We start from the raw sequence: 12,901 nt of genomic DNA on the forward strand, positions 1-12,901 counted from the left end.
ATCCACGCAAGACGTTCTGATGAGCCTCCTACCTTTTTACAGGAGCAAGTGATGTAATTAATCTATCAGCACACCGTCTACAATCACCTGAATGAGGCTGATACAAAGCTGAGACTCTCCCATTTTGCAAGAATGGCCACTTTAATGATCACAGCAGGCCAACTGTCCATAGACGGCTCACAAAGCTGACGACAGGTCCACCCCAGCACAGAGCCGGGCGAGCTCACCTGGGTGGCAGAGCCGAACGCGTGTCCGAAGTCAATCCCGATCACGCCGCCCGTCTCCAGGCTCACCATGAAGTTGTTCAGATGCCGATCTCCAATGCCCAGAACCCAGTGGCCAACGCACAGGAGTGCGTGGGAGGTGGTGAAGTGGTTGCGAAGGGCCAAGAAGGCCTCGGGGCCAGTGCTCATCTTCAGGAAGGCCCGCCTACAGGGGACAGGGGACGGTCATGTGGCCTCTGCCCCAACCCTGCCCCTCCCCCACAGGTGTAAAGTCAGAAAGGCACTTACTTTAAGAGATCTGCAGGCACTCTACTTTCTCTTTTCCTAAAAGATGTGACTGCTTCAGTGCGATTAGCTACTCTATGATTTAATCATAGGAAATGTCTGATTAGAACAAACTTCCCATGATTTAAAATTTAAAATTTTTTGTTAAACTGACACTCCAAGGCAAAATTTTCTCAGAAACAAAGTGAATGTACAACTTTGAGAAGAATGAACTAGTTGGAACGAGGGGATGAGAACACCACGTACCTGAACATGAGGGCATAGGCCCCAGGGTCACACTTTCCCACCATCATGGTCAGCCATTCTCTGTACTCAGATGCAGGCGCCCGGGGGTCACTAACATGCAGGAGAAAGAGAACCAATGTTAGGAAGGTATCGAGGGCAGCTGACTTCAGAGGCCCCACCACCAGGGACTCACTGCAAAATAGTGAAGAGGCAGGAAAAACAAATATGACTTAAATCATATTTAATATTGACACTGCATTCCTGCCACCCTGGGCCAAGAACAACATACCACTATTCATTCTGAATCACTCCTCAAAACCCATGGCTACTTCCTGTGCAAAAATGCAGGGATAGACCACCAGATACAAGTGACATCCCGCTTCACACAGAGGAGGAAAATGAGCTGATGATGCAGGCATATGGTTCCGAAGGCCCCGGGGAGGGGGGACCCCTCCCAGCAGGACGGCAGCACCACAGACAACCTGTTCACAGCAGGCCAGTCACTAACAAACTACACAGCCACAAATTACTTGTTGATGGCAGACTGTCTACTTCTGTCATTATTTAAACATTGCCACACGTTTTCTTAAAACATTTCCAATAAGGAAATACAGACAAAATCCAGAGTAAGTGCAAAAAAGCATTTTCTTAAATGACGATGGAGGTGAGCTCAATTTGAAAAGCTGCTTTCAGTGACGCTTCACAGACAAAAGGCAGTGTCTGGACAGGTGGAAACAGCTTGTAGAGCTTGTAGAGCCACTTTGGGGTTTGTATCAAAAGCTGAAGATGAAACAGGGTTACATGTACTACTTAGTAATCAAATCACTTCCCTGAAGCTTTTCTGAGCTGCTACTAAGTTAATTTCAGGAAGAGATGATTTCAAACTAAATTCTCTTTCAGTTACAACTGGACAAAAATGTGTAGGCAGGAAAATTGCAATGTACAAATTAAGGGAAAAAATGGCAAGGATTTTAGGAATAGGGGGCTGTTTTAAAAAGGTGCTGCTGCTGCTGCTAAGTCGCTTCAGTCGTGTCCGACTCTGTGCGACCCCACAGACGGCAGCCCACCAGGCTCCCCCGTCCCTGGGATTCTCCAGGCAAGAACACTGGAATGGGTTGCCATTTCCTTCTCCAATGCATCAAAGTGGAAAGTGAAAGTGAAGTCGCTTAGTCGTGTCTGACTCTTAGCGACCCCATGGACTGCAGCCCACCAGGCTCCTCTGTCCATGGGATTTTCCAGGCAAGAGTACTGGAGTGGGGTGCCATTGCCTTCTCCAATTTATATGATTCCTATTTGAAAGTGAAAGTCACTCAGTCATGTCTGACTCTTTGCGACCCCATGGACTATACAGTCTATAGAATTCTCCAGGCCAGAGCACTAGAGTGGGTAGCTTTTCCCTTCTCCAGGGGATCTTCCCAACCCAGGGATCGAACCCAGGTCTCTCACATTGCAAGCGGATTCTTTACCAGCTGAGCCACCAGGGAAGCCCAATTTGAAAAGCACTTCACACTCCATGGACATCTGTGTACAGTGTGCTTTTCACACTTTCTCACCTTACAAGTGGGGCTGTGGGGCCAGTTGGGCTCACTGCGTGTTAGTAGATCCTAGAGCAGATTCCTGACCCCGGGCGCAGTCCTCCAGGGACAGCAGGCGTCATTTCAGGCAAAGGACTCCAGTGATTGGAATTTAAAGTGGGTAAACACTCTGTAGCAACTACTACCCAGGCGTGAGAGTCTGAAGAGAGCAGTGCTCCTACGTTAAGTAAGAGGCGGTGAGAGCGCTGCTGCTGCTGCTAAGTCGCTCCAGTCGTGTCCGACTCTGTGCGACCCCCTAGACGGCTGCCCACCAGGCTCCTGTCCCTGGGTAAGAGCGCTGCTCCTACGCAAATGCTTTGAGGAGGAGGAGAGGCCCGAGGCCTTCTATGATTGTCTCCTCCCCACCATCCTCCTGCTGGTCCCCAAACATGCTGACTCCCACTTCAAAATGGCTGTAAGCCACACTGTTCTTTCCTTTCTTTACAGAAACAAGGAACAATTTTTTTTTAATTACTGATTACAAAAGTACATATCGAAAACTTGGAAAATAAAAAAGGATAAAGGAAAGTATAAAGTTGTATCTTGACCTGGAACTCAGCACCAGTCCCCTACCTGCTCTAACCTGTACCCACCTGCACCAGCCAGTCACACACTAATCTACGCCTACCAGTCACCCACGTGTACTAACCTATACCCACCAGTCACCCCCCTGCGCTAACCTACACCCACCGGTCACCCACCTACACCCACCAGTCACTCACATACTCTGACCTACACCCTCCTGCACTGACCTACACCCATGAGTCACTCACATGCACTAACCTACACCCACCAGTCACCCACCCGTGCCCAGCAGTCTCTGACCTGCACCCCTTACACACCAGGGACACCTCACCTCTCCAGCCTCAGCTGCTTTGTCTGCACAGAGGGGACAGTAGTACTCACCATGTTAAGTTTTGGTAAAAAATAACTTCATACACAGTAAAAACTGAGAATGGTGCCACAGAAAACATGTAACTAAATGTTAGCTGAAATTTTATTATTTGCTTTATCTTCTTCAAACACTCTTCTTTTTGTTCAAGGTTAATTCTTTTTTAAAGATTGTGATAAAATATATGCAGCTACTACTTAGGAGGAGAAGCGGGAGGCAGAGGATGAGATGGTTAGATGGCACCACCAACTCAATGGACATGAGTCTAAGCAAACTCCGGGAGATAGTGATGGACAAGCAAGCCCGGAGTGCTGCAGTCCATGGGGTTGCAAACAGCCGGGTATGACTGAACGACTGGACATGAGTGAGTGAATGATTGCTTAGAAACCTTGACTCCAGGTCATCTTCACCCACCTAGAGGCAGACTGAAACAGGCTGGGCAGGGCAGCAATGAAAAGGGCCTGAAAACGTCCCTGCAGGCACGGGGTGAAGGAGTCCTGCCCAGGGACGGGGGCAGTGGGCTGGGGCAGCCAGGTGGAGTGGGAGATGGGCCCTGGGCCTCGGGTCACCTGGTGTAGGCTTTCTTCTCCTCCCGCGACATGCTGCTCAGAAGAAGTTCCTTCAACGTGCAGGTGTTTTCAATCCATTCGATTAGCCCCAGCCTGAAAGGAAGGGACAGTCATGAGCCCCCGCTGCTCGGCCTTCTCTATACAACAGCTCTGCTCTCGCTTCCTCCACGAGGAGGAGCCTCACAGCAGAGCAGTCTGTGCTGCTGCTCTCTGTCCTGTGACACCTGAAACCCGAACTGTCCCTTGCCCCCGCCCACAGAGGGCAGCCCCCCACCCCCACAGAGGGGCAGCCGCACCTGGAGGTCATGGGCACCACGTGGTAGGGGGTCATTTGCAGGCCCCTCTGGCCACAGGCGGCATCGTGGGCCAGGACGCTGTTCATGACCTGGAGCAGCTGCTGGATGCGGTGGTCTTGGCGCAGATCCTCGCCGCCCTTCACCAGGAAGGGATACTCCCGTTCATCGTGGCCGCGAATCACGATGCGCTTGGGTTTCCTGATCGAGGCCATCACTTTGACCTTTAGAGATTGAACAGCATCCTCAGGTGCAGCTGAGAGACCGGGTGGTCTCGTCCCCAGAGGGACGCAGGTGGGTGACAGGTTGTGGGGCCCCTGGTTGCCCTGATTACGAGTTACACTGACAAACACGCGTGCTCGTGAACAAGCCACACGACACGTCCACTTGCGTTACGTCTATAATGGACACACACAGAGCTGATGCCTCAAGTCTACTAGACCCTTACACATGACTGAAGTTGAAAGTGAAACATTATATTAAGGCCAGTAAATTCCATCAGAAAACTCATAACACAACTCTCACAGAACTCCATGCGCCTGAGACCAATGTGAGGAGTGAACCGAGGGGCCGACCCCGGGCCGTGGAGCCGGTGGAACTGGCACCTACCCGCTCGTCGAAGCCTGCGATCCGCGCGTGGTGCTCGGGCATTGGTTTGCTTCTGCCATCATACTGACCTGGGATGGACACAGAGCCACCTCAGAGGCCGCAGGGACAGCACATGCCCTTCACACCCCACTTCATCCCCCTCCCCCAGTCTAACAGGAGAAAAATGTTACTCAAAATTTTCAGTGGATGTATTTTTTAAAAATGCTGTTATTTCTCGTTTGACTAATGGATGTTGCTTCCTATTTGGTGGAGCAGAAGCAAATGGGGAGACAGGGCCTTGGGCGAGCCCCCCACCCCCACCTCAGCCCCAATTCTAGTCACGTTGTGTATCAGGAGGCTATGCTTCAACGTTCTTCCTGAAACTCACAGTCTGGGATGCATAGCTGTTAATAATAACAAAGAGAAGTGTTTCTCCAAATCTTTTTTCCCCCCACTGGAGTAAGGATACAAGTCACTGTACTATAACATTTTTTGTCTGGCAAATTCCAGGGGGAAGAAGGGATGTGGGGATCACAGTGCCCACATCTGGCCAGCCTGCTGCCGCCTGCTTGCAGAGTCCCCAGCCCCTCCTGAAGGCATGTCAGGTGCCATCACCCCCCTCACTTCAGGTGGGACCAGCACGTCTCCAGAGAAGCGGGGTGCAGGCACACTGCATCTCACTGCTCTGCAGACACTGCCGTTTTTACAAATGGAGGCTTGGTGACGGCCCTGAGTTGCCAGGAGATGGCGTTTTTCAGAAACAGTGTGTTTTAACTTTCGTATGTACTCTGTTTTGTAGACAGGAGGCCACTGCACAGTGTGGTATAAACACAGCACTTACAATGCGTCACTGGGCAGCCACCCGCTTTGATGTGCTCTGCTGCAGGGGCTGGAATAAAACACACAGCATCTCGGGGGGTTGCCTGAATTTTATTTCTGAAGAAAAGTTCTGCAGGGCAAAGCGTGGGCAGGTTCTGAGGACATTACTAGCTACCACGACAGCAGGGGGCCAGCTGAGCACTCGTCCTCAGGAATGGGATGGGACTTGTAATGTGCTTAAGTGTACTGATCATAGAAACTACAGATTTTCCTCATGATGAAAAACATGTAGAATTTAAAATCTTTTCAAAAAAAGACAGAAAACTGTCATGATTCTGATTTCACCCTCTTAGAGACAGAGGCTCTTGCTCTGGCACGACTCTCCCCAGCGCCGTGCTGTCCACACACAGGTGAACTCACCAGGGACCTCCAGCTCCGCTCTCAGGAATTCCACCCTGAAGTTGCTCATCCAGGGAGAACATTCCCTCAGGTTCCCCGGCGCATTTGAGGCCCTGAGCATCTTCTCCAGTAGTGAGCCAGCGATGGTGTAGAAGTCCTGGAGCTTCATGCCTGGGAGTTTAGAGCCTCCTCTCCCAAAGTGCTTATCAAATTCCTTTCCAAAAGCCTGAAAGTAATAATAAACTTACCTTAAATTAAAAAAAAAAATTTTTTTATTGGGGTACAGTTGCTTCACAGTGTTAGTCTCTGCTGTCACCACAGAGCACTGGGGAGAGTTCCCTGTGCCATACCGTTGGTTCTCGTCAGTCACCTATGGTATACACAGTAGTATACACACGTCCATCTAATTTATCTTTAATAATAATGTGAAGTTGACTCCTGGAAAGGTTCTAGGTTTATAAATCTTTATAACAAATAGGTACTCAGTTACATTGCTTTTTTCCTGTGCCTTTAATCAACAGTTTCACTTTCCTTGAATGTTTCAACCCTGTTCTGGTGGATTAACCTTTTAATTGATGTAAATTATGTGTTGATTTGTGATGAAGTAGAAAGTTCTAGATGGATGGTCCCAGGTAATAGAAACCAACCTCAGGACAAACCGTGGCTGCAGCTGCAGCAAGGTTTCTTTCTATAGGGGCTCTGCCCAGGCGGGCAGCAGGCTATACTCGACCCAGTCAGGCCAGAGTTTCTGGGTCAGAGCTGATGGGCTCAGCAGGAGGGAAAGGAAACCCAGTGTGCAGAGTGACAACGGGCTTGACCTGGGTATGACCCCGCAGGAGCCCTCCACAGGAGGAGCGGGCGGGCCCCTCCTCTCCTTGGAAGGCTGCTCTGTGACCGCTTGCAGCACCTACTCTGCTGCCCTCTCTGGTCGCCCCTGGGCCAGCCCCTGCCTGACCTCACACCCAAATTCTGCTGAACCCTGCCAGCCTTGCGGTCCATCCACCTGCCATCTGGGATTCTGAGTGGTGATGGTGCAGACATGTGTGGTATCCAGGATCACTCTGAGAACCAAGAAGATTAAACCACACTTAACCTGTACATCTAAGAATCTAGCCATGAAGAACAGAATGTAATAAATGTGCCACTATCTGACCTACAAACATGCCATCAATATCTACCAGAAAGTCACAGATCTAATGAAAGTTTACAAGTGCAACAGACATTTTAAAACCAGAATTATCAACGAACCAGCAAATATAAGCCCTGGTCTCCACACGACTCTGTAATCTCGAGGAGCCTGCCATCCACGTACCTGGATAAACCTCCTTCGAAAACTCCCAAGGCCAGGAGCCTGTGGGTCTCCCAGGGCTGCATGCATCCTCTCATACATTCTCTGAATGTTCTTTTTATCCACAGGTGTTTTCCCTAGTTCAACCTTAACGTCCTCCATCCAGTCCTGCGCAGAGAAAGACACATCAAGCGGGACCACAGGCAAGTCGCACTGAGTTCCGTGAGTTACGCCAGGAGCTGTCACCTCACCTTAAAAAGCATCTCAGGGTTGGAGAGCTGCTCCAGGGCGTTAATGAAATCCTGAACCACGCCTTCTCGATCCAGCTTAGCTTTAATCCTGTTACAAAAATTAAAGTTTAGGTGCTCAAACGTCTTCCAAAGATCAAGGCCAACAATTTTTATGTGTATATAACTATATTTATATATAAGAAAATATTTAACCAGCTACCTAGTCCAGGGAAGGAGCAATTTAAAAATTAAAACAGGGACTTCCCTGGTGGGACAAGGGGCTAAGATGCTGTGCTCCCAATGCGAGGGGTCTGGGGTTCAATCCCTGGTCGGAAAACGTGATCTCACATGCTGCAACTAAAACTAAAGATTCCACATGCTGCAATTGAGACCCAGTGCAGCCAAATAAGTAAATGAACTTAAAAAAAAAAAAAAAGATACTTATTAAAAAAAAGAAAGCAAATCCTCGACATTCTGATGCACACAAACTGACACATACAGTTTCTGTGGTTAAAAGGTCCCTTTCTCAACAAACTTGCAACTGTTCTCTTTCTAAGGAACTGATCACGCTACAGCTGCCTCTGTTGAGACAGAGGTGGGTGCCACAGGGTGGTGGGCGTCATGGGGCGGTGGGTGCGTGGCCAGCCCATCAGGGCACTGCACTCCCCCACACTGCCACTCAGAAGCTCACCACTCTAAATAACTAGGCACATCAGCTCCTGACACAGAAGGCTGGCTACAACACTGGTGTCTACCAAAGTCCTCTTTCTAAAGCGAAACACCACTGCCTGTGTGCTCACTCACCAATCAACTAAAGAAGCCAAAAGGATAACATCTGGGCTATTTTGCAAGTCCTAATTAAGAGGGGCTTCCCAGAGACTTTCAATTTCAGAACAACTTCAGGAACTGATTTCAGAATGCATCTCGAGTCTGTCTCAACCAAGGGATCACTAGCATTTAGCGCAACCCTCTCCTGACCAACACTGTGAGATGAATTGTGCTTACAAAAGGAAAGAAATTCTACAACAAGTAACACTCCAGGTGGATGCACCCAGCCTGCAGACGCCCAGGCCTCCCGCCCCAGGGCGGCGCTAACTCATCTGAGGACAAACATAAGCGTCCGTGTGTCTGCTTGGCCCACAGTCATTTTTACAACCTTTCAGTGTTTGAGCGACCTAATTTTTCTGTCACCTGGCCACAAACTCCTTGTTTTTATGACCAGCAGAAGTGTCTCTGAAGCAGTAGCTTTCGCTACTTATCATGAACGGGTAGACGATGGCCTGCGGGTAGTGGTCAGCAATGTCCTCCACGGTGCGCTGGATGGCAACCGCCTCCTCCTTGTCCAGCAAGGGCAGCATGTGGCCAATCCAGCCGATGAACTCCCAGCAAGGGACAGAAGAGATCTGCAACACAGAGCAGGGCATTTAATGTTCTTTCCCCACACAGGGGCTGTGTGTCCAACATCAAAGCACACCTGCATTTGCGATTGTCAGCGTAAAAGCAGACAGACGCATTGATGGAGGTTGGCCTTCTCCTGCCCTTTCGGTTCTGACCCGCCACGAGCCTTCTCTGGGCACTCACACGGCCCCTTTCTTCATAAGAAGGGAAGCAGACAGAACCGCTGTTGCTGATTCTCCTTAGATTTACGTCATTCCTTCCGCCAGCTGTACTGTATCCCACGTCATCTCACTTGTGCTCCATCATCAACTTTTAGGGTGCCTGCAGGTCTTGCTTTCCAGACAATACTACAGGGCTCATCCCTGCATGTTTATCTCTTTGTACCTATGCTATACGCCCACAGGAGAAATTCCTAACTCCCTGCTTACTTTTAATGTTAACAGTAAAAATCACTGATTTTCCTCCAAGAAGATTTTTCAAATGTTCACCTCTAAAAGTCTTTTCCAAAATCCTTTCTGACACTGAGGACAATCAACTTTTAAAATTTATTGTCAATCTGAGAAATGAAAAAGCATGTGATTATAATTTGCATGTTTCATTTTTAGAAGCCTGCGCGTCTTGGCCTCACATACTCTAACCACGCAAGCATCTCCTGTTTTCTATTAGTCTGTTACTTTGGAGACCGGGGACAATTGCTCTCTATCTCCACTATGTGTTGCGAATATCTTTCTCTGAGTTTTCTTTTAAACTTTGTATACGGTTGTTGTTTTTTTTTTAAATGATAGGAGCATCAAATTATTTTCCTTTAGAGACCCTGGTTTTTGTCTCTCAACTTCAAGATCATTTTTAAATTTTGCTCAGGTTTTCCTCCAAAGCTTTTCCAGCCGTTTGTTTCAGGATAAAGTCTGACACACCTGAAACACTGGTGTAAAGCGAGGGAGGGCGGGCAGCTTAGGAAACCCGCAGCGCGAGGCCAGTTGCCTCTCTCAAGGGTCTTGATATAGACCCACCGCTCTGTTTCCACACAAACTCAAGATGTTATTTTTATTATATATAAATATGATTTGGGGAAAAATGAAATAACTTATTGAAATTTCTTTACTTATCTTTAAGAAAAACGCCTGTGTGTTGCATACTAAATTGACCTTAATTTCCTGTGTTGCACCTACTGAAATGCTCACCCATCCAAGTGCGCAGAGCACTGACTCTGAGCTCGGTGACAGCACCATCTACAAGCCTGCTGTGCCCAGCTAACAGTGCTGTGTCACCCTTTCTGAACATTGTCAATTCAAAGCCTGGCCTAGTTTTCCAGTTACAGCACCACAGAAGTCACTAAGGAGCCTCTCTGAGGACCCTGCCTCCCTTTTGCCCCAGCGCAGCCCCAGCAGAGAGGCCAGCACGGGACATGAGCAGGGGAGTGGGATGTTCGCAGGAGCCCTCAGGGTCGCTGAGATGCAGGGTGTGGTGGGCTGGCTCCCAAAACGTCCCCTGCCAAAATGTGGCACTGCCAAACAGTGAGCTGAGCATAAGGCCCGGGATGCGACAGACGAGGCTCGGCCCTGAAGGGAGAGGGGGTCATGTGCCAGCCTCGCCCCTTCTCTGCCCCTCGGGTCCCCCTGCAGACGGAGTCTTCACACCAGCACCCTCAGAGGAAAGCAGGGCCTGGGAGCTCACTCTCAGCGTTTCACTGACACATGTTCTGGGATGGAGCAGAAAGCGGTGGTTAGGAAAAGCCATCACCCATGCCCCATACATGGTGCGTGTCTGGACATAAGTTCTATCAAGTTCCGGCTGCTGGAATGAACACACTGACCTCTCTGGTCATCAGGCCCAGCGTCTCCTCTGGATACTGTGTGACAATTTGCAGGAGCCGGGGGAACTTCAGCCGGGCCTCGCTCGAGTGAAACTTCAATGCCTTCAGCATCTTGTCCACCACAAGAGCTGGATATGTGAGCAGCTCTGCGGACCCAAGGACTAGTGGGACAGAAGAGGGGAGATGCGGTCACTACCCCCAGGCAGACACAGTGACCGACTCTGACGCTCACTTCCCAGGGCTTGCATGTTGTAATTATCATGTTCCCTCTGCAGCAACTACTGCAGCAGAGCAGGCGGTCCTGGGCCACGTGTGAGGGCTTCTCTCAGGGGCTGACCCCTACTCCTGGGTGAAGCCATCTGAGTCCTGGGCTGCAAAGGAGGGCGGCCACAGGAGCCGGTCATACTCGCGTCAGGTAAGCAGAGGAGGGGACAGAGACACCCTGCCACTGGTCACAGGCAGGCCACAGGGTGTGTCCGTGTCACTGCCGCTCAAACAAACTGCACGCTGACACAACATGAGGCTCACCGGACATGCCCTCCTCCTGCCTGCGGAGCTGCTGGTCACAGAACTCGGCGAGTGTCAGGTAAGCCACGGTCACGCCGGCTGTAGGGCCCTGGCCCCGTGCCAAGGGCCCGGCCTCCTCCTCTGCTGCCCGCACGGCCTCAGAAAGGTGGTGGAACGCTCTCTGGTATAAACCTGCCATGACCTGGAATTCAGAGACCCCGACAGCTGTGAGTGGGCCCAGAGCTTCCTGAGGACCTTCCTCCCTACCTGGGCCCCATGGGCCACCAGTGAACACAAAGCTGCTAGTGCCAGACCAGGAGAGACACGAGCCTCATACAACCTCAGGACCTGAAAGACAACACGAGGTGGGCCCCCAGGCCCCAGAGTGGGCTGAGGAAGGGCTGGGGACACAAGAGACATGAGGAGCACATGGGAATTACTGATAATACAGAATCACCTGAAAAAGCCAACAGAGCAGCTGCTACACAAAAAAGCAGAAAAGCTGGTTTTCCCCACAAGCTAGTGGGGTGTCTGGATAACGATGGGTGGCAAGATTATAGCAAAGTGCATGGAAAAACTGTCCGCAGGGATCAACACAGACTCCTCATTCTTGACACTAAAGGAAAGGTGTTATCCGAATGAACAGGAAGCACATGGAGCGTGTCACTAGCCCAGTGGCAAACTCAGTTGCGTGTAACTGCCAGCTACGTGTTAAAAGCACACAGCAAGACCTGATGCTGCTTTCATGCAGCAGAACCGTCACGGTCAGGACAAACACACGACACAAGGAGCTCAGGTCCCCAGCCTCACTACCTTGTCTGCATCCTCCGAGCTGGACCCAGACAGCTCCACGACACTCCTGGCCTTACTCTCCCCAATCTCAGCAAGGCAGGTGGGCTCGTCACAGAGAGCATCAGCTAGGATCCGGTAGGTCGTACCCAGGAGGACCTGATGGTCACGGGAAGCCAGGGTGCTTGTGCTCAATGTGTTCTCAGCTATTGGATTACACACACACACACAAATTTTTTAGAAGTGAGTAAAAACACAAATTAAAGAGAATATAGTCATAATTAAACTATTACACCCAAAACTTAGCTAAGTGTTAAAAAGAACATTTTAAACTTAAAGAAATAAAAGCTCCAAAAGTCATATTTAATAGTATTATTAGGATACAAAGTACCTTGGCTCCAAATACCTAATAAACATTTAAGAAAAATTTTACAGGGCTTCCCTAGTGGCTCAGTGGTAAAGAATTTGCCTGCCAATGTAGGAGACACAGGTCCCATCCCTGAGCCAAGAAGATTCCACATGCCAAGAAGCAGCTAAGCCCATGGCCACAACTACTGAACGTGTGCTCCAGAGCCAGGGAGCCAGTTACTGAGCCCATATGTCACAGTGACTGAAGCCCGAGTGCTCCAGAGCCCATCCTCTGCAGCTAGAAAAAAGCTCGTGTGGTACTGAAGACCCAGCACAGCCAAAAACAAATAAAATTATCTTTTAAAACATTTTTATAAAATTGAGTTCCCAAATGTCAGATAGAGCAGCACAAAGAAGAGATGAGAAGACAGGATGCAGAATGTGTGCCGCCCAGAAAGCAGCTCGCACCCAGCAGGGACGCAGTCCTGAGCGCCGTGCACAGCTGCTCGGGCCGGCGCTGGGCCCGGGCCCGGCTGTGGCTGAGCCGGCAGTAGGCCTGCACCCACATCACCAGCCAGTCCTCCCGGGCTTTCGACTCTCTGTGCAGCTCCTTCAGCAGCTTCAAGGCGAGTGAGAAATTGTTCTGCGAGAGAGAGAGAG

General features: G+C 50.0%; 1 protein-coding gene across 1 annotated transcript in view; it reads right to left on the minus strand.

Annotated features, from left to right (window-relative positions):
* Positions 1–12,901, minus strand: part of PRKDC (protein kinase, DNA-activated, catalytic polypeptide) — a 131,138-nt gene that overhangs the window by 3,922 nt on the left and 114,315 nt on the right. The window contains exons 72-85 of the mRNA XM_010838939.1: positions 12,710–12,884; positions 11,918–12,099; positions 11,126–11,306; positions 10,598–10,758; positions 8,578–8,789; positions 7,408–7,495; positions 7,181–7,324; positions 5,890–6,094; positions 4,672–4,739; positions 4,066–4,286; positions 3,770–3,862; positions 756–845; positions 513–584; positions 228–429 (exon numbers count right to left, since the gene is read on the minus strand). Of these exons, the coding sequence (XP_010837241.1) occupies positions 228–429; positions 513–584; positions 756–845; positions 3,770–3,862; positions 4,066–4,286; positions 4,672–4,739; positions 5,890–6,094; positions 7,181–7,324; positions 7,408–7,495; positions 8,578–8,789; positions 10,598–10,758; positions 11,126–11,306; positions 11,918–12,099; positions 12,710–12,884 (2,094 nt within the window). The remainder of the gene's footprint in view (positions 1–227; positions 430–512; positions 585–755; positions 846–3,769; positions 3,863–4,065; positions 4,287–4,671; positions 4,740–5,889; positions 6,095–7,180; positions 7,325–7,407; positions 7,496–8,577; positions 8,790–10,597; positions 10,759–11,125; positions 11,307–11,917; positions 12,100–12,709; positions 12,885–12,901) is intronic.

This window comes from Bison bison, unplaced genomic scaffold, assembly GCF_000754665.1.
Source record: "Bison bison bison isolate TAMUID 2011002044 unplaced genomic scaffold, Bison_UMD1.0 scf7180017864108, whole genome shotgun sequence".
Taxonomy (NCBI): domain Eukaryota; kingdom Metazoa; phylum Chordata; class Mammalia; order Artiodactyla; family Bovidae; genus Bison; species Bison bison.